We start from the raw sequence: 27,425 nt of genomic DNA on the forward strand, positions 1-27,425 counted from the left end.
CCCTGTCTATCGCTCTTCCTCACAGGGACATCTTGCTGCTCTGAAAGGATTTGCTCCTTTTTAATTCAAGTCTGTTAAATTTGGGAGAAGCCACAAAACGCCATTAGGAGGTAATTGTATCACCACTTTCTTTTTTTTTTAATTCCAGGTAAACCTGTGGGGATTAATAGGGGCAAAAAAGAAGAAGAAGAAGATTCACACTGATGTTCAAAATAAAGCTTCCTTTGTCTGCCAAATGAGAATAAAAGAGGAAATATCCTTTTGAGGGTGCAGTCTAATTATACAATCTTCCTTAGCTAATTTTTATGTGCATGTGTAGAATTGACATAGATGTTTTTCTTTCTTATACTTCTCTTGCCAAATTTCACTGTCAAATTATAACAGACTCATGGAAAGAGCTGGGGACTGCTCTTTCTTTTTTTAACTACTATCTGGTAGACTTTGTGAAAGATTCAAATGAGCTGTTCCTTGACTGTTGGGTAGAATTTGCTTGTCAAACTGTCTGGGTCTGTTTTTTCTCTTCTTTTTTGGGTGGGAAGATTTTAAACTCCTAATTTGATTTCTTTAATTGTTAAAGACCAATTCATGCTTTCTGTTTCTTCGAGTCAGTTTTAGTAAGTTATATTTTCCTATGTCCGTTTTGTCTATTTTCAAATTTATTGGTATAACTTAGTTCATAATATTCGCATGCTTTGATCCCCACTGCATCTGGAGTTATATATATCTTAAAACTCATAGTACTATGTGGAGGGGGCGTGATGCCCTTTTTTCTCTTTTTTTGTGACCAATTTTCTGGACGATTATAAATTTTCTTAATATCTTTGAAGAAATCTACTTTTGGCTTAGATAATTCTTTTCACTGTATATTTGCTTTATTTTTCAGTAATTTCTGCTTTTAGCCTTAGTGTTTCTTTCCTATTTTACCTGGATTATTAATTTTTTCTAATTTGTTAAATCGAATGAGTAGTTTAACAATAATTAGCCTTTCTTCTCATCCAACATACAGATTTTAGATCTATAAATTTTCCCCCGAGGACTGCTGTATTTACATCACACAAATTGTCTCACATAATAATTTTATTATCCTTGAACTTTCTAATTTTTATTTTTTGATAAATGAATTATCTAGAAATGTTTCTATATTTCTAAAAATATGGATTTGATAATTATTTTTTGTTATTGTTTCTAACAATTGCATTATGATCAAGATGTATAGCTTATATAATACTGAAGTTTTGAAAAATTTCGAGACTCGTTTTGTGTCTTGGATAAAATCAACCTCTGTAAATGTTCTATATATACTTGAAAAGAACATTCACTTCATTTATTATAAATATTGATATATTTGCATTCATAGTTACCATTTTTACTTTTATTTTCTTGCTTTTCTGATATGTTACCTTGTTTTCCCATTTTTGCCTTTTTTTAGACTAAGTATTGGTGGTTGCTGTCATTGTTTTTCTCATTCTTTTTTTTACCTCTCTTCTAGTTTGGAAGTTATGAATTATAATTCTAGTTTTTTAGGTGCCACTTGAGTAATTATAACAACAAATATGTTTAGCAATCGAAGTTTGAAGTTAGATGATGTGTTTGTTCTTCTCCCAAGTAATTCAAAGACTTTAGAATGCTTTAACTCAGGTCATTGTCCAACCTCAATGCTGTGGTTGTCACTATTTTGGGGCTGCATTTTTCATCCCGTGGATGAGAAGTTGTTGTGTTATACGGTCATTGACTGTTTAGCTCACCCACCTGGTCACCTTTCCCTTTACTCAACCCCTTCCTCAGCATCTCAGACCTTCCTTCTGAGATCATTTCCTTCTTCCTGAACCACATCCTTCCATGGAAGTTCCTTTAGGGAGGATCTGTAAGTGATAAACATTCCATTTTTTTGTCCGAAAATATTTTCATTTTCCAAGAATTCTTGAAAGAGAGTTTCTTTTGGATACACTTCTAGGTTGACATTTATATTCTACTGTCTTCTGACTTCCATTGTGTTTAGACATCTGCCTTTGGTTTAATGATCATTTCTTTGCAGCTAATTTTCCTTTTTGTCTGGCTATTTTTAGATTTTATTTTTCTTTTTTGTTCTTCGGTTTCACTACAATGTGTGTAGTTTGAATTTCTTTGATTTTTATCCAACTGGTATTTGTTGAAATATCTGAATTTGAGGATCGGTGTCTTATATCACCATGGAAAATTACCAACCATTATTTTTGAATAGTATGTCTTCTCTATTCTCTGTATTATCTTCTTCAACTTCAATTAGACATTTGTTAAGCTAATGTTTCTCAACAGAAACCCTGTTGTAAATCTGGATGGGAAAATTCTTTATTGTGTGGGACTCTTCCTTGCATTATGGGACATTTTACATTCCTAGCTCCCAGACACTGTGTCATTGTGATGAAATGCCTTCATACATTTCGAAAACCCCCTAAGATAAGCAGTTATACATCTGCTTGGGAACCACTGTGATAAATCTTTCTTTCATCTGTGTCTTCTTATCTTTCATAATTTTAATCTCTATGCCACTCTGTGCTGAATTCTGAGTAATTTATTAAGCTGTTTTCTGTCACTGGTTTTCTCTTCAACTGTGTCTAATAATCTGTTTAATCTTTCTATTGAGTTTTTAAATTCAATTATTTCATTTTTCATTTCTAGAAGTTCTAGAAATTTGGTTCCTTTGCAAATTTGTTTGGTAATTATTTTCATTTATTTATTTATTTTTGGTGAGGAAGATTGGCCCTGAGCTAACATCTGTTGCCAATCTTCCTCTTTTTGCTTGAGGAAGAGTGCCACTGAGCCAACATCTGTGCTAATCTTCCTCCATTTTGTATGTGGGACACCACCACAGCACGGCTTGATGAGTGGTGCGTAGGTCCGCACCTGGGATCGGAACCTGCAAGCCCTGGGCTGCTGAAGCAGAGCACATGAACCCAACCACTGCACCACTGGCCTGGTGCCTGTTTGGTAATTATTGATAACTTTGTGTTCCTTTGTCATATTTACATTACCTTCTTTTATTTCTTTAAACATATTAACCATTTAAAATTTGTATATTTCATTCAACCCAAGATGTCACTGATTATAAGAAACATTACTCATTTATGTATCACTAAAAAAAGATAAAAGGCTCTCTCTAGGGGCTGGCCCTGTGGATGAGTGGTTAAGTTTGTGTGCTCCATCCGCTTCAGTGGCCCAAGGTTCACTGGTGGTGGCATCGCACATAAAAGAACTACATTGATCTACAACTAGGATATACAACTATGTACTAGCACTTTGGGGAGGAAAAAAAAGAGGAAGATTGGCAACAGATGTTGGCTCAGGGCCAATCTTCCTCCCTCCCACCTCCCCCCCAAAAAAGGCTCTTTCTGTGATAGACAAGTGTTATTCCAGTATCCCTCTGTAGAGAAATATTTTTTCTTCTTCATTCAATATTTTGAAGGCATAGACAGTCTTACTTATCTTTGGAAAATAATCAAACATCTAGCACTTTTTCTGGAGATTTCCCTGTAATGTGAATTAAGGCTTAAGTTTAGAACTGTAGTGGGAGAAACCAAAGAGATGGCTAAAAGGAAAACCTAGTTGGGATATGACATAAATATTTCAGTTATACAAATTATTTTCATAATTTCTTTAATTCTATTTTGGTGACCCTTAACACAGTCAACCTGCCCATCCATGGTATAGATTTATAAGACAACAGGGAGATTTAGGTATAATTTGTGGTTATGATAATGGAGTAAATTTAAGTGGCCCACATAATGGTATAACTTGTTCTGTGGCCCCAGTGAAGACTCAGTGGTCCTTCTTTGATGACACAGTCCCAACTTGGCTCTCTCTGGTGCTGCCAATAGCATGGAAGATGGGCTATGTCTCCCACTTGATCCTAGTCCTGGTTGTCTGGCCTGACATCCTTAAGTCCTGGATCATTTTACTCCTGCCACAGTGACCCTTGGCAACCTCCCCAGCCAACATCATCAGCTCGCCTCTCTGTGCCTCCACAGTGCAAGGAGACATTTGGGGTCTCTCCTACTCCACACGGGATCTGGGGGTCACTCTTTCAAGTTGAACAGGCCATCCCAGGATAAGATACATGTCAAATTATTCCTTCTATTTCGATTTTTCTGTCTTTTCTTCGCCTCATACTCTACTGAGTCAGAAGGCATTCATATACTCCTTTCTTGTATGTCACATCTTCTGAGTTTTTTAAGTCTATGAGGCCTGGTTCTTAACATGTAAATAGGATTTTAAAAATTTAGAAAATTTCCTTCTGAAGGTCAGCTCTTTTATTAAGCCAAATGTTTCCAGTAAGGATAGAAATGAGAAAGAATTCTAAATACTCTTCTGGATACTGGGATAAATACTAACAAGGAAGAAGCCATTTGTCATGTGTCCTGGGTCACTCCATCACCATCCTCCTCAAGATGGTATTTAAGGGCCTCCCCCAGCAGAAGGTGGCATCAGACCTCCCTCACCTCCTGAACATCCGTCCTCACCTCTCCTGAGTCCTCTCTACTGACACCATGGGGTGCTGTGGCTGTGGAAGCTGTGGTGGCTGCGGTGGTGGCTGCGGTGGCGGCTGCAGTGGTGGCTGCAGTGGTGGCTGCATTGGCTGTGGTGGCTGCGGTGGTGGTTGTGGTGGTGGCTGCGGCAGCTGCACCACCTGCAGATGCTACCGGGTCGGCTGCTGCTCCGGCTGCTGCCCCTGCTGCTGTGGCTGCTGTGGGGGCTGCTGCAGTGTCCCCGTGGTCTGCTGCTGCCGCCGCTCCTGTGGCTGTGGCTCTTGTGGCTTGTGCGGCTGTGGGAAGGGCTGTTGCCAGCAGAAGTGCTGCTGCCAGAAGCAATGCTGCTGCTAGGGGGCCGGCCTGGCCCCAGCTTTAGGGTGAGAAATGCTGGGACTTGCTCTCCTCATTAATGAGACTTTTCTCCACCCATCCTGTCTGCTCCTCCTCCCAAACCTTCCCACTTGCTGTCACCTGGGTGTCCTGGGACTTCTTCTTTTGAACATATCTCTGGTTTTGGAACTCTGCTCCCCTCTCTTTCAACCTAATAGTCTCAAACCTTTTTATTTGAAAAAAAATTCAAAGAAACAAGAAATGGCCATCACAACGATGTAAACCCGGTCCAACACCTGACGACCCAACACCTCCCTGAGCCCAGCCAGTGATCACGATTCTGAGGTTCTATTTGATGGATATTCACGTAGCCTTCCAACCTGGTACTTCTCCCTCTCTGCGTCTGTGTGCACACGATTTCTATTACTCTTACCTTTTCTATTGCTGTCACTATTGTTTCCAGTCACCACAAAGTTGTTGCCTAAATTTCCTAATGAAACACAGAAAACAGCCCTACGTGATTCTGCTTTTGTTCAGCTACAGCAACAGGGCGCACACAAGAGATTTCTACCTTCTGGAACAAGTTGAACGATAACTATGCAATGACAGCAATGCCACCACCAGGCCTCCGGGCCCCGCCCCTCCCAGCTGCGTGTCATTTTTCCATCTCATGAGATGGGCTATTCCCTCAGATATTTCAACGCCACTGCTGTGTGTCCCTCTTCCTTGAAGGCCCTGTGACCCTGCTTACTTGTCAAAAGTGCGTCATGTGCCTCTTCAGCCACAACTTCCTCAAACCGGATCTAAATATCTCGTCTAAGTCAAGACCTAAATATCGGCAAAGGGCAAGTCCAGACAAGCTAGAACCATAAGATTTTATTTTTTTCTCAGAAATGGTTATTCTCTTGCCATAGCTATCCCCTTATTTCTGTTATTTGTCTATGAATTCTGTTTCTGAGTCATTTTATGTACAAAACAAAAAATTCAAGATATTTCTCCATAAGGTGTTCTTACCAGTCACAAAAACCGACACCTTATAAAGCAAACCTATGTTTTAGTTTTAAAAAAAAGGTATCTCTTTAATGAGATACCAAATAAAATTTTTTTATTTAAAAAATATTTTTTCTTCTGTCTGTTCCCTTTAATTATAAATGCACATTTACTTATGCATATATATTGCAAAAAATGTAAAAACATCAGAATGGTTACATATAAAAAAATTAAAAATCTCCAGCTCTTTCTTCTTCACTGCTAGTTTATTTCCCAAGAGGTTAAACAGTTTTTTAAAATTAGCATTTTAATTTGGGGTGGGTAATTTCCAGGGCGCAAATATCAAAAGCTGTGAAAAGATGCCATCCTCCCATTTCCCATTACGCCACAGCAGGTCATGACTGTTAGATGTTTTGTTTGTCCTTCCAGAAAAGTTGTACGTGTATATAAACGAACATAGATATTTTTCTCCATACTTTTAAACAAATGACAAGCCATTGCATTCATTATTATTTTGGCACTTGACTTTTTCTCCACACAATAATATATTCTAGAGCCCTTTATTGCTATGTAAAGATGCTCCTCATTTTCTAATGTAGTTAATATGATTATAAATGAATATATTAGTGTACCATAATACATTTCCCTGCCATTTAATGAAATTTAAATAGTTCCCAGTCCTTTGTTCTTAGAAACAACACTGTAATAAAAAGTCTTTTCTACACGTCAGTTCCCAGCCTTGCAAGGATATTGGTAGTGTATATTGCCATCAGAGAAGTCTATAGGTGGAAAGAGATGAACATTTGTAATTTTGAGAACGTGGGATTTTCCTTCGTAGCAATGAAACTACTTTACACTCTGACCAACAATCTTTGAGACTGCTTGTGGACCCATTCCCAGGGAACAAAGTGCATTGTCACACTTTGGGATTACTTTCTGGTCTGACAGTTGAACAATGGTATCATTGCAGTTTTAATATACGTTTCTCCCATGAGTTAATTTGAGCTTCTTTTACATGTCTGAGCCATTTGTATTTTTCTTTCTCTGAATTCCCTGTTTGTGTCCTTTTCCCATTTTTCTATCAGGTTATTGATCTTTTTCTTATCAATTTGTATTGGTTCTTTATGAATTAGGGGAAGTAGCTTTGACAAGTCACACTATTTTTCCCAGATTATCATTTGTCTTTGCTTATAGTTTTTCTTTGATGCATAGTTTAGCTTTATGCTGTCAATTCTTTTTTTTTTAATGACTTCTAGGTTTTGTGTTCCTTTAGAAAGGTTCAGGGTTATAAAATAATTCTTGCATGCTTTCTTCTGGTATTTTTGTAGTTTCATATTTTACATCTGCATTGTGATTCATATATATTACTTATTGAGAGATATTCTAGCACTCTTGGGTCCTACTTATTTTCTCCTTTGAAAAAAATCTGTTTCAATCTTATTAACTATTCCATCCTCTTCTTCCTCTTGTATGAGATGCGATCTTTATCATAGTCTTAAATCCCTTATGAATTAGGGACTCATTCAGAACTTTCTACTCTGTTCCATTGGACTTTTTCATGCTCCTATGTTACTGAAATTAAGAGCAGAGAGTAGCATTTTACTCTCTGCAAATAATTTAACCTCCTTTTTACACTTAAAAAAGCATTCATCCTCAAAAGTGTTTTCAGGTGAATTCATATATGTTATACACATTTAAGTTATTAATTAAATATAATCTTAGGAATTTTATTACTTTTGTACTACTATAAATGGGGTCTTTTACATCCATGTTATCTTCTAAATAGTTGTATCTTAAAGCTGCCAGTTTTGATATATACTTACACTGTCTCAGTTTTTAACTGACTCTCTTCAGTGTATACTTGTAGTCTCTGGAATAATGATAATTTTGCCTCCTCCTTTCCAATTTCCGACTTCTAATTTTTTTTTTTGCTTGTCTAATTGTGTTGGCTAATACCTCCAATGCAACAAGTTAAGTAAGAAAGCTGATACTGATCATCCTTTCCCTGATTTTGCTATAAGTAGGAAAGTTATTAATTTTCTCCATTAAGCGAATGTGTTGGCTTTTGGGCTGAAATTTTCTTTTCAGTCCAGGGACTGAACTTTTGGATTTGGAGAAGAGTGTATTTGAAATACAAATCTTGAATCAGCATTCTTTATTCCCGCTGGCAGACTGCTCAATACAGCCTCTACTGAAGATTCAAAGGACAGAAAAGGCCAATTTTCAGTACAATTCATCAAAAAATTAGGCTCTTTAATATTTTTGCACATTTAATTTTATTTAGCACAATTTCTGCCATTTAAAAATCAGGTGCCTCCCCCATCAGTGTTTTCTTATTTACGAATACTTCTAGAAACCCCTGGAAATTTCTACTTAACTTTTTCTGTCTTGGACAGACATCATGCTGACAGAGCATTAAAACACCTCTCTGGTGTCACATTAGGGAGAAAGCTCATTACTTTTCCTAGGGCCACTGGGAATGGACATGAATGTCATTCTGTGGACACACAGGAGGGTTGCAGCTATTCCTGAGGTAGAGTTTCAACAGCACAGCTCAGCAGAGCGCAAAATGAAAAATAATCATGAAACAATTAAATGGTGATATTATCAAATACTACTTTGTGAGTGATGCTATGTTATCAGGATTGAAGAGGAGTCCTTAGAAATGGGACTAAATCCTGCAATTCTCTCAGAGAACTGTTAAGTTATATAGAAATACACTTAATGGAAGGAGAAAAATGGCTCATGTGACAAAAATGTCCCATGGGTTGCCTGTTTTGGTAAGATAAAACAAATATCTAAGCCAAGCAACAGGGTCAGTCTAGCTAGTATTTCTGCTCACGAATGGGGAACATCAACTCCAGGACAGCTGGAACTTTCTTATGGTTTCTTTCCATGCCTTTGCATGTCTTTGCAAGTGATCAAAACCAGAATTTTCCAGCTATTGCTATTCACTGGGGTTGCCAAAATGGGTTGTTTCATTGAGATAATGGGCCCTGTTGACTTCATCCAGTTCAGCTGAGCACATAGATATCTGGTCTAAAGCTGACATTTTGTTGTGGTTTTGAAAAGGTTCATTGGAAACCACACTTGTGAAACATGTCAACTTATGGCACTTAGTGGCTTTGTGACCAGCACAGTCCTTGCTCAGAGGTTGTAATGGTTCACATAAGATTAGAGCTTTGTTCCCATGATGACATCCCTTGGCTCCTCTGGGTGTGGTCCATATGGATTCTGACTTGTAGCAGAGCTCTGCACCTTCTTTTGGCATTTGGCTGCATAGATAATGTATACGCTTCTCATTAGGAAAATTCCAGCAATGACTGCAAAATAACTCCCATAAACTAAAAACTGGAGAAAAACAAATGGAATTAATTAGACGCACACAAAATCTGTCCATGTATGTCATTGGTAATACATGGTGATGCTGTTGATTTGCTTGGATTATGGGGTAAGCGAGACCCAGGATCTTAATATGGGTCATTTAGATTTGCACTAGACTCCCTTCTCCCATCTTAGAAGAACCAGGTATGAGAACGTAAGCAATACAGTAACTAAGGGTGTGGGCTCTGGAGCCAAGGTTGCTTGGGTTCAGATCCTAGCTAACAACACCAATAGTGAAAAAACAGTGAATCTCACTGATTTTTGTGTCTATGACTGGAGGATGGTGCAATGGTATATGTAATGTCTCTAAGAATCAATTTTAGACATTGAGGTGACTTCCTATCTATCTTATCTCCCTTTCTTTCAGATCCATATGCAAAATGAGAAATTGGACTAATTTTAAGTGAAGTAGGGAGGAGGGAACTGAGTTCTGCAGTTGAATCTCAGTAAACCTTGGAACTGGATGGTGGGAGGAAGAGGAAAAACATAGGGGACACAAAAACCAGTGTTACCCAATGATGTTTTAGGAGCCAGAGGTAAATGCTGACCTATTGTGATTATTGTTCAAAAACTATTTGGTATGTTATAACATGATAATTAAGGAATTGCTTATTTTAAAATTTTCCTAGCCAAGGAATTCAAGAAATTTGAATGTTGGCAGTGGTAAGGTTGAAAAAAAAACCTTTGAGATTACCTACTATATTTCCACCAACTACAGGAGTAGGAACACAGAAGTACTGAGCTCACCTGAATGCTGATTGGCAGATTGAGCCCTCTCTGATCCACCACGATCACAGTTACAATGGTCTGAATCACCAGGGCAATGAAGGTGTTGATTCCAAACACGAGAGCATAGCGCTCCACGCTCAGATTAACTGCGATCTGAAATCTATCATCAAACATCAAATAAGTTTTTAACAAGAACATACATGAGATTCTTATCTTTAAAAGACAGAAATGGAAGAGAAAGCAGTATCTTGTTACCAGCACTTTTTGTCTAAATCTCCTCCAGGAAGAGCAAAGAAAGGGAGTTAAAAAATACAGTGAAAGGCTGAATTAAAATACAGTTAAAGGAAATGTGGCAAAATTCCTCCCGTGCAATTTGATGCTTCCAGAAATTAAACCTAACGTTCTAAGTTCTCATAACTTGGGAATATTGGATGCTATCTGACTTGAGATATGGTTTTGCAGTAAATTTTTATGAAAATGCAAGCAATACCCAATCTGAAGAATTTTTTGCAGAGTTATTCATTTTATTGTCAACTGTCTGCATTGACAGTTTCAAAATTTGGTAGGTGAATTATTCTTTGGAAGATCCAGATCATGGCTGGTTGTCCAAGTGAGTCAATTTGTAATTAATTTATTTTTAATAATTATATAGGTTTTGAAATCTTACTACAAAACATTTATGAAAGACTGGCAATTGTATATTATTTAGAGTTCTTCTTTGTAATTCAGGTAAAAGGCTCTGGATTCTGAATACTGTTAAAATGAAAAGAAATCATATCATCTTACCTTAACAAATCCTCACATTAAAAAAAGAAACTCAAGACTCATGAGTTTGATTCATTAAATTGACACATTTCAGTGAAAAAAAGTAAACTTCTCAAAAGTTTTATCCCTTTCCTTTATTTCACGATCTTTTCCCAGAGTGCTTAGAGTTCTGTGTTTTGTCAATTGCTTATCAAACATTTTTCACATATTAAAAAACAAAACTTGATAAACCTTTTGTCTCTACTTCTTTTGTGGGATTTGAAATTCAAATGTTTCTTACCTCTTTTGGTTAATACTAAAGCACATTTCCTACCGTTAGATTTCTATACACTTATTTTGGAACTAAATGTTTTCAATGGTTTTTAAAAAATGATCTCTGGGATTTACAGTTTCTTGTAACTTTTGCATCTATCATTTCCAGTATCCAAGTTTTTATAACCTGCTGACAATATTTTGCTTCACACAAAAGCATATGCCTTTTATGAGAATTACTCAAGCAATTAAGTGAAATTAAGGATGAAATCTAAACCTAATCATTCAAAACCAGATTGCACCACCCCTTGTTATGGCCAACTGCTCGAAACAGGAAACCACAACCTGACAATCTATGTCACTGCTTTTGGTTTATGAACCTACACAACTTTCTCTCCTTGATGACTAATCTTAGCAATATTCAGAGGGCAAAGAGTTAAGCGAAAGATGGCTTAATTTTCTCTAATTTAGTATGAAGTAGTCAACATTTAATATTGCAACTGATTAAAATTCTTCTGAAGTTCTCAGACAAATTATAGGAATACAGAAAAGAGAATATGGTTTAGTTTTAGGAATGGAAAGAAATGGTTGGTAATACCTACACAGCTATGGTTATAAGAAGCATATAGCTGGACTTGAATATCAAATAGCCAGCATAGCATGCCCAGATGTTGGTTGTGTAGTGCATGAGAAAGAGAGCGCCTGCATTGGCAACTGAGAAGATCGCCAGAGCCAGCTCTCCCAGAAGATCCCAGTTGACTTTCACATAACCCACTGCAAAGGCAGCCACAGCCCCTGAAAAAGAAACATCAAGGAAGACGACACATACTGACTTTGCACATGGGAAATATCAAAATGCTCTCTTAAAGACTCAGGTCTTAGGTAATTCTCAAAGATGAATATGTTGCTATCGCAATTTGTGAAAATACTGCAATACACCTAAATGTGGATTTATCCTTTTCTCAATCAGGTTTTCTTTTCCCTTTACTTCCTATTCTTTCAATCATTTAGTCCTCACACTTTCAATCAGCATCAACTACCTGCCAAGCGCTGTACTATGCAGAGAGGCCAGAAAGGTTCCTAATCACAACAGAGCAGAGAGAAATGATACATAAACCCAATCACTTAATATATCATCCTAAGGGCAGAGACAGAAAAGGATGAAACGATTGCTCTGGGAGTACACCTGGCCTGTCCATGTTCGTCTTTCTTTATTGTTTTTTATCATATGTTCTTTTCAATGATGGGTAACAGATGTGTTGCATTGGGTAGTAAGTTTTAGTCTTCATTATTAATTTTTCTTAACCTTAATCTTATCTCTAGTCTCCATCTTAATGTCTTCAAGATCTGGCCTAATTTACTTGAGGCTTTTGGTGCACAGACCTATACTGACTTATAGAATTTAACAGATTGAATAATTGCCAGTAATTAGGGTTACTAATTATAGTTCTCTTAAACAAAATGAAAGGCATTTATGTTTCAAATTATTGACATTCGATTATGTAACTTTTCTGCATGTGACCTAGGAAAGAACCATTGTTACAAAGGGCATAAAACTATTTCCCCCCCTAGAATTTGGAATGTAGGAGAAATAATTTCAGTGAACCAATTCCAGCATAATCTTGGTTTTCAGAAGTTAAACTGAGGCCTCCTAAAAGCAAGACAATAATAACACGGATGCCACATGAGTTTTCTGAAATTTTTGTAAATGAGGGTGTGGAAATCGGCAACTTCCTAGAAAATATCTTCAAAGTCTCGGTTGAATTTAAGTTTCCACTTACCAGGATATAAATATTTATTGTAGAGAAAACTTCAAAGGCAGATTTCCCTCTGATATTAGAATCCTGACTCTCACATATCTTCCACTCATTTAAATCTCATAGGAAAGCTACTTTTGAAAATTTTTGGTGTATGGCCTAGAATTGCTAAAGGTGGCTGCCAGCTAAGTCCAATCCTTTCTTTAAAAAAACTCTCCCAGTGATAATCTGAAGCCTTAATAGTTCATTTTCTAAAATAACAAAACTCTTAACTTATATACAAGATGCGTATTATCTTTTCGATATTAAAAACAAGTCTGGAAGAACAGGGTATTTTATTAACTTTTCTGATGATGAAGTGGAATCTCAGGAATTTGGCCAGAATTTGGTTGAGCTCTTGAGTTACCTGTTGTAACTACAACACACTAAATAGAAGTGTCATAGTCCTGTCCCCTCCACCCCCCCACCACCCACCCCCCCACCCCCAGTGCCTTCCATTTCAGAAAAACATTGATATGCCTTCCGAACACAGCTAATTTTCCACCATGGAGAAGTTTAGCAACTGGAAAGATGAACTTAGTTGGGGTAGCCCATCAAGGAAGATAAATCAATGTTTACCTACCTCCAAAGGTTGCGAGAGCTTCTACTGCCCCATTATAGACAGAAGAATTTTGGGATGGTGCTTTATAATCCCACAAGACTTGAACATAGTTCAAAATCTGGTTAAAACCTGCTGTGGAAAACGCCCACCACAGGGACCAGTAAAAAAGACGCTTTGAGGAATAGCACTCCTTCAGATCTTGGAACCACTGCATGAAAACTCTCAAAGCTAAATTTTTTGGCTTTAGGCTGCTCAACAGGCCATCATCTGGGTTCTCCGATGTGGCAGATATTTCCGACGTGGGTTTCTCCTCTTTGCAGCCTGGTGCTTCCCCCTCCTGAGGTTCACCTAACACGCCATTCTTGTTTGATGGCTTTTGTACTTCTTTGCTGGGTTTTGCATGAAAAAACATGCTTTTCTGGGGCATTGGTAGAAAAAGTGAGAGAAGAAAGGCCATGGAGACAGAGACCAGGGATATGACATTGAGGTAGAAGTAGGATAAATTGGCCAGAGATACCAAGATCTGGGCCAGCACTGAGGCTGCTGTGTAGGCCACCAGCGTGACACTCCTGCAGTAACCACTCACTTTCTGATAGTGTTCTGGGCTGACCACACTGTAAATGTAAGCATAGTAGGCCACCTCGGTGGCAGTGACCATCCCATAGAAAAACTCTACAACCTGCATGGTCTTCACTCCTTGGCCAAACAAGAGCAGCAGCCAGGTAACGATGAAGCTAATCCCTTGTAAGATGATGACTGGCTTGTAGCGGACGTAATCGGTGAGGACAAACACGGGGAGAAGCAGCACCAAGTAAGAGTAGGTCCACACAGGAAAGATCTCATTTGTGATCTGCAAAGTTGAAAAATGGATCATGTGACCACAAAGCATGAGGAAGTCAGAAGTGCTAGCTTTCTCAGATATGTACATTACTAAGGTATACGTGGCTTGCCCAATGTCAAATTCTGCATCTGATCGGATAGAATATTCTTCATATTACAGAAAAGCACAGTAGAAAACCGATTTTCAAGGAAACCACTAGGAAAAGCAAGCCTCCTGCCCCCCAAAAAACCAACTTACATACTTATGTGCATTCCAGCAGAAAAATATAATGTGCAATCTGAACTATATTAAGATATTATGTACATTTGAGTAAATTAGCTAAAAATTATTCAACAGATACTTCTGGGTTTTTAAGGCTCTTAAAAATTACCATTCTCTTCTTGTTCAAAGATTAACATTAGATGAATCTGGAAACCTTTATCTTTATTTGATCCATCACTACGTCAAAAATATCAGCCCTTCCAAAATCTGGATGGACATATATATGAAGACGGCAAAGAGTAAATAACCTTGCAGAATTATGGAGTGGGAACAAGTAATGCATTTAATTTCCTTGCTGGCCAAATTTGCCAGGCTCAATCTTATTCAATATTGCTTTTTCAATTCTGGCCTCAGTATAATATGGGTCATCTCATGGATTTAGTCGGAAATGCATAGGAACTCAATGTTCATTCATAAAAAGAAAGGACTGAAGAAGTTGTTGATCTCTGGGGCATGACAGGTGAGTTGGAGCTCGGTCACATTAGCCTTTGTTCTGGTCTCCAGCAACCTCAGTGGGTCCAAATGTCAATGATGAGGGGAAATTCAGTGATGTGAAAGGCTAGTGCGACTGAGCTGCACTTTTGAGGATGGGGACATTAAGTGATCACACAAGCAGATGCCAGTAGGTTCACTGGCTGATTCCAGACCTCTATCTGTTGTTTGCTTGTCTTAATTGTGACATGCTTCCATCTGCGTAACTCTGAAACAGAGTTTCACTAAGCGATCTTACAGCAAAGCACAACAAGCTTGCTTTTCTATACTTACCACCTTATCACCTAATAAACCAGCATCAATTAGCCTTCCCGGTAAAGCTACACTCTCTGCAGTGTCTTCATAGCTCTGGCTGGAGATTATAAAACCAGCCAAGGGTAGCTCTCCAGCGCATTTTCTTGCTGCACTTGTTATAATGAAATAGGGAGATCTTTTAAGTAAGAGACTTTGGCCTTCTGGGGCCTGCTGGTAAATAGTTTTTCAAAACTGAGTAAGTGTCCTAAAGAAATGGTACAATTCTTTATCAGATTCTGCTTATACCTCAGCAGCATGAAAGTTTATTAGGACTAGATCCTGTGCCTGGCGGTGATTTTATTTTAGGATTAGCATAATAGAATTAATGGAGAACTGAAATGTTCCGTGTAGTAAGATTATTAGTAGAACTCTATAAAAGTTAAAATATTTATTTCACATACACTGTGTTTTGTTTCCCGTTTGCGCAAGTATGAGGAGGAAAGAATAATTAGACCAGTTCTATTGAATAAGAAGTACCATGAAAATCGAGGTCAGTGGTTATCTTTCCCCAAGTTGAATGAAACTCTGACCTCATGTCCTTGTTCAAGTCCTGCAAAATTAAACCACATTAAGATATGTATGTATGTTAACCTACCTCTGAGCTGGTCAGGTTTTTATCTGGTCCAGATAAATAAGGGATAAGGAAGGGTTCTGAGGGTCTCATCATGGAGAAAAATCCAAATAAGCAGAGGATCACAGTGGGATAAATCCAGGAATGACTCGGCGAAGTTCGGAAACAACCCATGGCTGATCAAACGGAAAGAGAGCCAAAATTAACTGATGTTTATTCCTGTCCTTGGATGTAATGAACAATTGATTATTTCTAAATGGTTCATGAAAGGATAAAGTTTCATCCATCTGCAGCTGAAGTGGAAAGGTGAGTGATGAATAGCTGCTCTCAAAAAATATCTCTTAGGTGACCAAGTCAAATCGTCATTGTCAACAAACTTATTCATTAGTCCTGGGGGTAGAGTCACACTTCTTTAGTTCTCCATCACAAATACAGTAATAAATAGCTCCTAATAAATGGTAAACAATGGGCCCATGACTGCTTGAAAGTCAGTAAAAAACACTGGCCAGGGAATTGTTGGTGTACATGTGGTAGATAAGGTACTTCTAGGAGGTCAAACCCAAGAGAACATAGATTGAGTTGATCAAATCTTCTATTATCTGCCCACTATATTTTGCACTGTGACTCTGAAATTTTTAACACACTGAATGGCACGTGTGTATTTATACATTTATCTCTCCACTAGACTATCCCTTGCTTAGTATTGTGCTTAACACATCATAAACATCCAAGATATTTTTAAGTGTCTCCAATCTGAGAATTTATAATTCTTCAGTTAAAAAAATTAAAATGGATAATGATGTAACTGGCCATCTTCTCCATATTTCTTCCTTCTCCCATACTGGTCTTAACACTATCTTGGGAATGGAAGCCATCCCTTCTTAGTCTGTTACTCCACTTTTCTTTATGACTGGGCCCATTTCTTCCCTAAACCTGCAGTTTCACACTGTTCAATGCGGCAGGTAGCTAATTAATAGTTCATACTTTTTTCCTAACTTAGAAATAAAATTGCTTGAAATTCAAACTTCAGACAAAAAACCCAGCAGAGTATCTCATTTTCCACTGCACAGAAATAGCAAAACAAAACCAAAAAAACTCCCTTATTTTATGGTGGCTATCTTTGAAACAATCTTTTTTTTTTTTCATATGGATTACAATGTGCATCAGGAAAATCCTGTCTCATTCTTTCTTATTTTGAATCAAGCTTTACTTTGTAAAGCATACATGTTTTTGGTAGTCTCGGATGTGGTTAAGTTCTCTGAGATAGTATATAGGAAAGAAACTAACCTGCTGTGAGTATGATGCTTTTCTGCATATTATCTCATTAAATTCTCATAATAACTGTAAAATATGTACTAACTTCTCAGATTCCCAGGTGAGTACATGGGAGATCCAAGATGTCCAACAAGTGGCTTCAAACCACATGGCCAAGAGTTGAATCCAGGTCTCCCTGACTCCCATCAGGGTCCTTTCACCTGCTCCACTCTGACTCATTCTCGTGGTCTTTTCTCCTTGGCTGCTGGTATTAACCTAATGTCAACCTCTCCCCAGTGAGGGAAGAAAGTGTTTTTATAAACACATTGATACTAAAGATTACGGCCTAATGCATAGAGCTGCCAGGGCCAATTATAGTTTGAAAGCGGGCCAGAGAGAGGGAGGATGCTCACTTCAGAAGAGCAAGTCACCAGGGTGGAATTCCAGGTATTCAGGAGGAGGAACTTCGCTAGGGGCTAGGGAGGTGGGCAGAGCCTCCTGGGTCATACCTCGGTCTGACCCCACCCTACCCTTTCACAAGGTGGCCCCAGACAGCTGCATAGTTCCTCTCAAGTTAAATAAGGTGAACACTGTTTCCATCTTTGTCAACAAAACCCTTGATGAAGTGGTGCAGAGACAATGGAAACCGAATTTGGAACTGGACTGCAGCAACTATGAGCAATGCTGACAATGTGAAAACTTTGCCAGAGCACCCTGGGTTTATCCTCCACCTCCTCCCCAAGCCCAGAAGGCATGAACTTATCTTCTTCCCGAGCTGCTGCAGGAGTGTGCTGGGGCCTTCTTTCTTTGTGAGTAATGTTCTTGTAGAAAAGGCTAGCCTGGGTAGGCAATTACTGAGGCTTGGCCGTCTTTCAAAGTGTGGTCTTAAAGGAGTGGCATCCGCCGACTCGACATCTAAAACGTTCTCTCACTAACTCCAAGTCATCATCTTCTCCACGCATCTCAGAAACCTAGGACTATGCCCATGGGCCCTGGGCTGCTAAGAGTCCCCTGGACTACTGACGTCTTCGTCTCTTAACTGTTCTAATACTGCTGCCTGACTGGATTTAGTTGGGAAGGTGAAGCAGAATTGGACAGTAAATGCCCAACTAGAGTGTAAGCAGAAGGGCAGGGCTTTTTAACTGTTTGGGTCACTGCTCTATCCCTGTGCCTTGAAGAGTGCCCGACACACAGTAAGTCTTGTAGAAGGAAGGGGGTGAATGTCAGACCTCCCCACTGAGAACTAGGAAAGCTCTGCCTGGGTTTCCTGAGTGCACTTCCTAGCTGCATCAGGTAAAGACCAGGGAGGCCCTCAACTCCACAAGGGTCCTGTGGTTCAGCTGCTTGTCTGTAAAATGGGATAACAATGCCACTTGCATTGTGTGAGCACGGAGCACCTCGATACTTGGAAGTGACTTGGGAACATGTTGAGCCCAGAATTGCTCCTCAAACACATGTCATTTCTCTTCCCTTTGCTCTCTCTATGTTGGAGGACTCAACAGTGCTTCTGGCTTAATGAGGAGAAAATGAGAGAGGACTTAGCTGAAAACAACTGAGAAAAATTTGGGGAGCTCGTCCCTGCACCCCAGGATGCTGGGCTTCCTTCCCTCACTCCTTTTCCTAGTCCCCTCCCCTGGAAACAAACGCATGCGCCAAAGTTAGCTTTTGGCCAGAGGAAATGAAAGAAGGCACTTAACCAAACATTAGCAGGAGTCCTCTGAAACCAGGACTGGGAAGAGCAGCTAGAGTTCCTGGTTTAACCGCAGCAGCAGCTCCCAGACCCTTTCAGAGACCATGTCTCTCCTGGTGGCTTTTCTTCAGCCTTCAGGGCCACAGCCACTGTCCCTGCCCACTGCCTGCTCTCCACTGGGAGACTCCTGAGACTCTTAGCTGCTAACATCTGGCTGTTCTTTCACCTCTCTGCAACTCAGAGTCTCTTTGTCCAGCACGTGCCCCATTGCATAACCCTTTCCAACCCTGGCCAGTGAACAAAGACTGTGTGAACATGACTCACATGTCAGAATCACCTGGGAGCTTGGTAAAACTATGGATCCCTGGACTCCATCCCTAAAGCCTGATTCAGTAGGTATAGTGAGGCCCAGGAATCTGCATTTATATGTACTGAGTGATTCTGCTGCAGGAGGCCCAAGGACCACTGTCCCTTATCTATCCACTGGGCTTATGGGTTCCACGCCGCAGCCTTGGACCTTAATGGGCAGTGAGGGAAGTGGATGGAAATCATCTAGGGAGCTTTTTCAAAGCTACATATGGACTCACAACTTTGACTTTCTTTTCTGGCCCTCCAGGTCCTGGAGAGTCCAGGACAGGTGGAAAAATCCTCAGGTGACTCCGATGTTTCCGATATGCCTCTTGCACTTTGCCCCAGTCGACTAACCCCTCCACAGACACACATCACTCCGTGTTTGTGACCCACTCTGTCGCATCCGGCCTCAATCCTTACCCAGCAGGGGCCCCGGAACACCTGTGTTCAGCATTTAATAGAATACCATGGTTGTGGCTCCTTCAGTTATGCACAGTACAGATATCTGACATCATCCAGCCAGCACGGCCTTTCACCCACCCTCTGAAGGCAGTGATCGTTTTCCTTACATAAAGTCTGCAACTTACACAGATAAAATGGTATCAGTTATTATTTACTTAGCTCCTGCTTTACACCAACCATCGGACTAGTCGCTTTATATAATTGTCTCTGATTCTTACAACAATCCTAATTATACATATTATACATATATTTACATATAATTATATATTTACATTATATAATTATACAAATATAATACATGTATTTATTATATAAATAATAATTATAAACATTGTTATATTAAATAAATATAAGGATATAATGTTATATAATATTTATTACATTTAATATTACATAATAATATATCATTTATATATACAAAATGTGCCCAATTTCTCAGACATGGGAACTGAGCTTCCTCAAAGCTCACAGCCACCCAGCTAAGAAAGGTTCCAGCTGAGCTCAGAGTCTGGTCTGTTGGCTGCAAGTTTACATTCCCCCCTCTACTCTGACAGGTAGCTGCCTCCCACCTCCGGGGCACCATTCCCACCTCCTCGACATTTTCCTCTCCTCCTTTTCTTGCCAGCTACCTCCAAAGGCACTGTCCGTGTGGGCTCTGGGATTCCCACCGAACAAGCTGGGTACTACCAAAATCGATCTCTCTCCTACTGGAAAAGCCTGCAGCTAATGGTCTGATAATGCTTGGAAGTCTTGATCATCATCTTTTATTTTATCTTATCATTGAGGAGATGCTTCTCTCTTCTGTCATCGAGACCATGACTATGATAATCAAATTCCTAATGCAAGCTCTATAACTTTTACATTTAGAAAATTATTTTACTCTTTCTTTGACAATTTTGTGAGGAAGACAGAGGAGATGGTGTTGTCCTCATTTTATAGATGGGGAAACTGAGGGCCATAGGCAATAAGATTTGTGTGTTTTTCACATTTAACCAACCTCAGAGCCTGAACTTGGACTCAGTTTTTCTAATCCAAGTTCAGTTATCTTTCCTGTTACATCATGTTGAGAGTGCCGAGTTATATCCTCAAAATTCCAATTCCAGTTTATTTTAGAATAGTGCTATTCAGATCGTGGGTGTCAAAAAAATTTAGTGGGTTGCAAATAGGATTTTTCAGCAAATATTGCAGAAAAGAATATTAAATATCAAAGTACGCTGCGGAGTAGGGCTGTTTTTTTCCTGAAACTGTGCTTGGGTTATTAATATACAGATAAACAAAAATGATCACAGTGTGCATTACAACCTACTATGGGACACAGTCACTGGGTGAGAGGTTGCCGAGAAAAGACTAGGACTAATATCTTCACATCCCTCATAAGCACACCCATCTGGGAAGACCATAGCCTTCATGGCAAAAAATCATCTGGAACAGACTGTTCTCTTGTAAGTTTTCATTTTATCATTCTGTTCTGACCTCATAATATTATTCTCCTCCTAAACAGTATTCTAGATTTCCCTTCATGGAATCTAACTTGAGGACATGAACTGGGTTGGTACGTCTGAAGGGAAGATATTTATCTTTCCCCTTTACTTTCTGTGCTTTCCAAATAAGATAATCCTTTTAAAAGGTGTCCCTGTGCCAGTAAATCTCACACATTACTCATATGCTCTATGACCATTTTTTAAAAAGTACAAGAACATTGTGTGGGTAGTAGGTTAAAAGGAAAATAAAGAAAAAGGACATTCTTCAAACAAGTCAGCTATCAGGCTATCGTGACTCGAAATCTACAGTGAAGATGCCAGAAGCAACAAGAGAGGCTGAATGAATCAGCCGTTCCTTCCAGCAGAGATCCGGAGCAGCTCAATCCACCAGAGCTTACCCTGGTGGGCTGGGATGTGTAGGGGAGCTCTTCGGAGGGAGAGCTCTAGCTAGCAAAAGCAGATGGAGGAAGTGAGTGCTGAGCATCAGCTTCTGCTATGGTGGTCCCTGGCAGGTTGAAGTCTCCCTGTTCTGCCCCTCTAGGCAACCAGGGATCACCTGCTTATGACCCAGTTGCGCCATCTGCACACACGTTCAACACACCACATGGGCCCTGGGAGTAAAGGGTCACGTGCACTGTTGGGGTTACCAGCCAGCCTGTGGTGATCCTGAATGAGCCCCAAGGGCTACCAACACCTTTGCACTGGAAGTGACCCAACTAAATTACTTTGGAAATGATGTGTTTCTTTCTCTTTTTGCTGGTAGGGGAATAATAATTATTTTTCATTAAAATTCACAGCTGTCCCACCAGGGGCCCTTCAGTATTCTACTGTTAACTCTCCAGCTTCTCTCAATCTCTAATTTGGGTCCATTTCTAGAAGGCCACATATTTCTATGGCTGCTTTCCTTTCTTCAGGTATGGGGGCTGCTGCAGCCTTCTTCAAAATAGCAATCCCCTTGCTAGCATATCTAATCTGACTTCATTTTAAGGTGTGCGTAGATTTTTTTCTTCATCTTCTAAAAAATTTAAGACTTACTTATGTTTTGACTATGATCAAGTTGGGCTGTGTACTTAGAATATTTCTAAATATATATTTCCATTTGCATAGAATAGGTAACTACTAAAAAGAACTGTAGAAACTGGCACACACGAGTGGGCTTCCTGGCTCCTGAGTCCTGGGTAGACTTCACAGCTAAGGAGGACCTTAGTTGAGCAGATTCCTCCACCCACTCCTAGAAGATGGAATTCTGCTCCAACAGAGCTGTGGGGCTTCCTGAAGTAGGGGACAGGAGGATCTGGCCAAAGCCAAGACCTTCCCCAAGCTTGGATTTGCAAAGGTTCCCCACAACAGAGAGCCTAGAGTATAAGGGACTGGGTCAATGGAAAGGAATCATTTTATCAAATCCTCTTCCATACTTGTTTAGAAGATAGTGCCAGAATTAACCGAGATCCCAACAATTTAGAAGGAAACTATCTAGAAACCCCAGTCTCCACCCAACACCTGTCCGCCCCTCCCAACTAAACCATCCAGTCATCTCAGAGAGGGTGCCTGACAAGACCACCAACGTCTGAGAAGCGGGCTGGCCTAATTTTCACATTACTCCCCAGAACCTTTACTGCAGTCAAACACCTACCTCAAATAAATTAGACTGATAACCTAAAATAGTCACGAACCTCACAGCCTCTAAAGTTCCAAAGGACCTGGGCAGCTGGGCAAGAGAGATGACACTTGCAGATGGTTTCACTCCCCAAGGCCCAATGCCTTTTGAAAAATAGTGAGGGTCAGTATTTATTACATTTTCCAAAAAACGTCTCACTTTTCATGTTTTCAACATTGCCAGAGCCAAGCCATTCACTGGACAGAAGCAAACCAAAAGTTTGATTACTGGAAACTAAAATTTTTGCTTTTAGCTGATATCAGAGTATAACAACTAATGAAGCCTTTTAGCCTACTTACTACTGAAAGAGAAGAGAATATAACTTGGAGAAAAACCCAAATAAAACAAGAGCTGCAATGTGCTAAGGTCAAAGCAGGCTGGTGCTGGAGGAAGGCATGGGGAAGGGATTCCAGCATAGTGCTTTATTACTATACCTCTGTTGCAAAATCAGGATTGCAGGATGGTTTTGCCAACTTCTACTGTGCTATTGTATTTCAGTTGTGACTTCACCTGGTTTAAAATGCATTTTACTGATCTCTATCTCACTCCATACACAAAAACCAATTTGACGTAACAAACTCTAGGACCTTAGAGTACCATCTAGAAGAACAGAGCTTTGTGACCCAGGGATTAGCAAATATTTTACCAAAATGACAAAAGGACTAAACTTAAAAGGAAAAAAATAATGAATTGGATTTTATCAAAAAAACATATCTGCTCATCTAGCGATACCATTAAGAAACTGGAAAAAAAACCCACAGAGAACATTTCACAACCACTGGAATGCCTGAGTATAAAAAGACTAGCATACCAAATGCTGGCAAAGATTTAGAGCAGCTGAATTCGTATACATTGCTTGTGGGAATGCAAGGAGGTACCAAATTCTTTGGAAAACCATTTTGTAATCTATACAAGAAAGTTCACGTATTCATAATAGTGGAAAAAAACAGGAAGCAACTGAAATGTCCATTAAACGGTGAATGAATATACAATACTGTATATTTATACACCTAATACTGATTCAACCAGCAATAAAAAGGAATGAACTATTGTAAAAACTTGGATGAATATCAAAAACATTAGGCTGTGACAAAGAATCCAGACACAAAACTGTATGATTCCATTAATATCTAAGGTCCTAAAATAAGCAAAACTAATGTATAGTGATAGAAATTGGATCAGTGCTTGCCTGGGGTGGGAGACAAGGGAGGGACTGACTGCAGTAAACCACAAGAGAACCTTCTGGGGTGATGAAAACACTCTGTATCTTGATTGTGGCCGTGGTTATAAGGTTACGTATATTTGTCACAACTCATTGACTATGACATTGACACTTATAATGTACATGCATTATATGTAAACTATACCTCCACAAAGGTGACGCGGAAAAAAGAAACTAATCACTGATACATGGAACAAAACAAATGACCCTCAAACATTATGCTTCGTAAAAAGGATCCAGACACAAAAATGCCCTCCTGTACGATTCCACTGCCGATAGAAGTCAGAACAGTGGTCATCTCTGAAGTGGAGGTGTAACGTGACTGTAAAGGGGAAGGAAGGAAGATTCGGGGGTGATGAAATATTCTATATCTCAATGGGATATAGTTACTTGGGTGGATACAATTATAAACACTTAAAATCCAGACTTTATATTGCATGTAAATTATATCACAATTAAAAAAATACACCGTTCCCCTCCTCCCCTACTTCAAAGCATTTTACTGTGTAGGACTCCCCACAGCCCTGACTTATTCTATTGGTGCAATGACTAAGGTTTTTCCAAATTTCACATGGGGCAAGGCCTCTATTTAATCTGAAAACAGAACAGCATCTTTGAAATTGGGTCTGTCCTAGAAAATTGAGAATGGAAACAATGCCCGTAGATCAAAGCTAGGACAGGCCAAGAAACTCCGGAAAGCTGGCCACATATAACACTCTTCAAAATAATACACAGGGAATCAGTTACCTGTTCCTTCCGTGCCCTGAGCTTATTTCTTTCTAGAAGCAAGTCCAGTTTCCTGCCTTCAGATCCAGCTTCTGCTCCTTCCTGCTGCCAGCTGCTGGGAGTCCAAGACACAACGGCCCTTCTTCTCCTTGGAGTCTTGAGTCCTCCTCCTTCAGGACTGTGCAATCAAGAGCAATGGCCTTACACAGCAAAGCCCACCCTTTTCTAATGGCTTTATACACTGGAACACACCCTCTTCCACAGCCACCCTCTTTTGGAAACCCATTAAAAAAAAAAGAGAACCAGATTCATATCTTTCTGAAACACAGATGATTAGGGAGGTAAACACCAAAAACCCTTCTCCCTGAATGTTAGTACTAAAATAATCGAATTTAGTTTCTCTAGAATTTTGTCTTAAGTGACTTAGAATCGCAGAAAACCTCAAAGTAGTCCCATCACCTATGCATAATCCTTTTTATAGCCACCCCCCCAAAAAACCAAAGACCAAGAATCTTTGCTGAAATGAAGTACTCCACTGAACTTCACAAGGTAGGAATAGGCCCAGATATTAAACATGTAGGCCAGAATAGTTCAGCTTTTGGTTAAAACCACTGCAAGAGTAGATACAAGTGATCTTTAAAACACACGCTTCGGATTCCATTTTGTCACATATGGCATCATTCCTTTTTGCTTGCATGACACATTTGCTGATCAATTAACCATCCCCTTACAGACTGTTTATTCTCTGTATGTCTATGGTTAGATCAACCTAGTCTCAGGTGCAGCTGGAGAAATAGGCCTGTCGAAACGATAAAACTGGCAGAAACTTACATAGAAAGTCAACTGATCATATCTAGCCATTGAAATGCATGTGGGTAAATGGTCGAATGCATGGGGGTTGGGGTTGGGGTGGGGGTGGGAAAAATTTATGCTTCAAGGAAAAACTACGCATTGTTTGAGCTATTTTAAACCTCTGTAAATTATAGTGACTGATAACAGTGTGCAATAATTCTTGTCTATAGACATGCAAATAAGTTCTATCCAGTGAAGGGAACTCTTCCAGTCTCCCCCTTGGAAAACCAGTTTTACCTCTATCTCAGTATTTCTGATCTATAAGTGTACCTATTTTTTAGATTCTCCTTTGATCTGATTGTAACAGCCTTACCATTTTCCTCATTAATGAGTTAAATAAAATCTTTAACCCGTGTTCATTTTTATATCCGTACGAAAGTCATAATTTTATCATTTTCCGAAAGTTATCTTTTTTAATACTAGTTACCATTCGCCGTGCCTCTAGCCTATCCGAATAACCTCTAATTTATTCCTCTGAACCTAAATGATTTGCTCATAGCTGTTAAATTACTGAATTAACTTTAATATTTTGACATCTCACTGCCACCCTCCCAGTCTTAGCTTTTTTTTTTTCACTCCAGGTTTGGGTTTGCAGTGGCCGGTGTGGTCCGGGGAAAGAGCATGACTTTGAAATCTGGGGCTCCTGTTCTTCCTGGCCCCACCTCTGTTTGTGGCAGTACGTAACCTCTCCAAGCCTACTGTTGAAATGTGGAGGATAATCACAGCCACCTCACCAGGTTGTCCCCGGAACTACTCAATCTGGTTCTTGGCCCATATTACACACTCAATGCAGATTCCCACCCATCTCTCTCATGCAAGCACAGGTTGCAAATTCAACACAACACAGCTGGGCACTCACAGATGAGAGACAGCAACTTCCAAAAGGTACACAGCAGATAATTTCACCTAAACGGCTAAGGAGCAGCAGGCCAAATGAATTCATCTTTGAATATTTATGCTTGAATTGCATTGCCCATTACCCAACCTTCAGAAACCATCGTTGGTCCATAACCAAAAATGACCAAAAGAAATTAGTTCTTTTGTCCATTTCAGCTACTACTAAGGCAGTTTGAAGAAAAAACTTTTTGGAAGTTAGTTACGTTCTGGTCTCTTTAAAATAGGTACCTGGATGAAAACACAGCTTTTGCCTTAGAAGACAACGATGTGTTCTGATAGCTGTAGGAGCAAAACACTATGTGTGAGTATTTTTAGAAAACACTATTTCCTTCACCCTTTTCAAACTTGAAGCACTCCACAAGCTCAAACCTTCTGCGTATTTACAGCAGCAACAATGACTTGACAAACAATTGGTAGGTTATTTGATGATTAGGTATCCTTTCCGGCAATATTATCGTAAGGTATGGTTATGTTTCCTTTTAGTGTTATTAAAGTCTTCTGAATCGAACCCTACGTCTCTTAACCTCTAAGTCCCCCTTCTTTTCCTCACTAGGGCATTTTTGCCATTCTTGGATCGGGGTTTGGAATTCTGGGCTAAGGTTTCTTTTCAATTAAAAGCTGTGAACGCGGGTGTAACCATGGGGGATGCTGGCCCTTTATTAGGATCGTGGTTTTATTTAAGCTGCTTTTCCAGATGGCTGGAAGTGAAAATTCTAGCCAAACCTCCCTGGTTGCGTCTCAGCATTGCAACCGGCAGCAGAGCTCGGGGATGGCAGCCCCAGGGAGCGGCCTGACCCCTGCCTCCGGCCCCGGGATGCAGTCCCGGCCGGTTCCAACCCGCCCGCTGCAGCGCAGGTGCCCGCCCGGCCCGCGCTCCTGAAACTGGGGCAAGGGGAGGGCTGCGGCCGGGGGATGACGGCGTTTCTTCGCTTAATTCACCTCCCGGGGCTCCTCTTACCTACAGGAGGGAGTCTCTACTCGCCAGATCGCTCCCATGCGGGGATAACAAGCGCCCGGACCAGCAGCCTTTCTGTTGTGTGAAGCCAGGCGCTGGGGGGGGG

At 39.8% G+C, this 27,425-nt stretch overlaps 1 protein-coding gene across 6 annotated transcripts; it reads right to left on the minus strand.

Moving 5' to 3' along the window:
- Nucleotides 1-27,425, minus strand: LOC103546381 (thiamine transporter 2). 6 transcript variants are annotated; one of them, XM_008512927.2, is made up of 8 exons: nt 27,323-27,419; nt 24,637-24,793; nt 19,488-19,649; nt 15,797-15,948; nt 13,335-14,163; nt 11,558-11,750; nt 9,957-10,098; nt 8,078-9,176 (listed from the first exon to the last, which is right to left on the minus strand). In XM_008512927.2, the coding sequence occupies exons 3-8, from the start codon at nt 19,519-19,521 to the stop codon at nt 9,000-9,002; spliced, it is 1,527 nt and encodes a 508-aa protein (XP_008511149.1). In that variant the 5' UTR covers nt 19,522-19,649; nt 24,637-24,793; nt 27,323-27,419; the 3' UTR covers nt 8,078-8,999. The 6 variants fall into 6 exon arrangements, with proteins under 6 accessions (XP_070474613.1, XP_008511149.1, XP_008511150.1 ...); XM_008512928.2 differs by having other exon boundaries at nt 19,488-19,643; nt 27,323-27,415; XM_070618512.1 differs by lacking the exons at nt 8,078-9,176; nt 27,323-27,419 and adding an exon at nt 1-154 and having other exon boundaries at nt 19,488-19,643; nt 24,637-24,754.

Source organism: Equus przewalskii, chromosome 5 (assembly GCF_037783145.1).
Source record: "Equus przewalskii isolate Varuska chromosome 5, EquPr2, whole genome shotgun sequence".
Lineage (NCBI taxonomy): Eukaryota > Metazoa > Chordata > Mammalia > Perissodactyla > Equidae > Equus > Equus przewalskii.

Excerpts from the sequence above, each read along its gene's own strand:
- LOC103546381 (XM_008512927.2), bottom strand. The coding sequence starts at position 19,521 with ATGCTGAACACAGGTGTTCCGGGGCCCCTGCTGG. Across the intron at positions 15,949-19,487 it reads TGTTCCGGGGCCCCTGCTGG|CCATGGGTTGTTTCCGAACT; the intron begins GTAAGGATTGAG and ends CCGTTTGATCAG. Across the intron at positions 14,164-15,796 it reads AAAACCTGACCAGCTCAGAG|ATCACAAATGAGATCTTTCC; the intron begins GTAGGTTAACAT and ends TCAACTTTGCAG.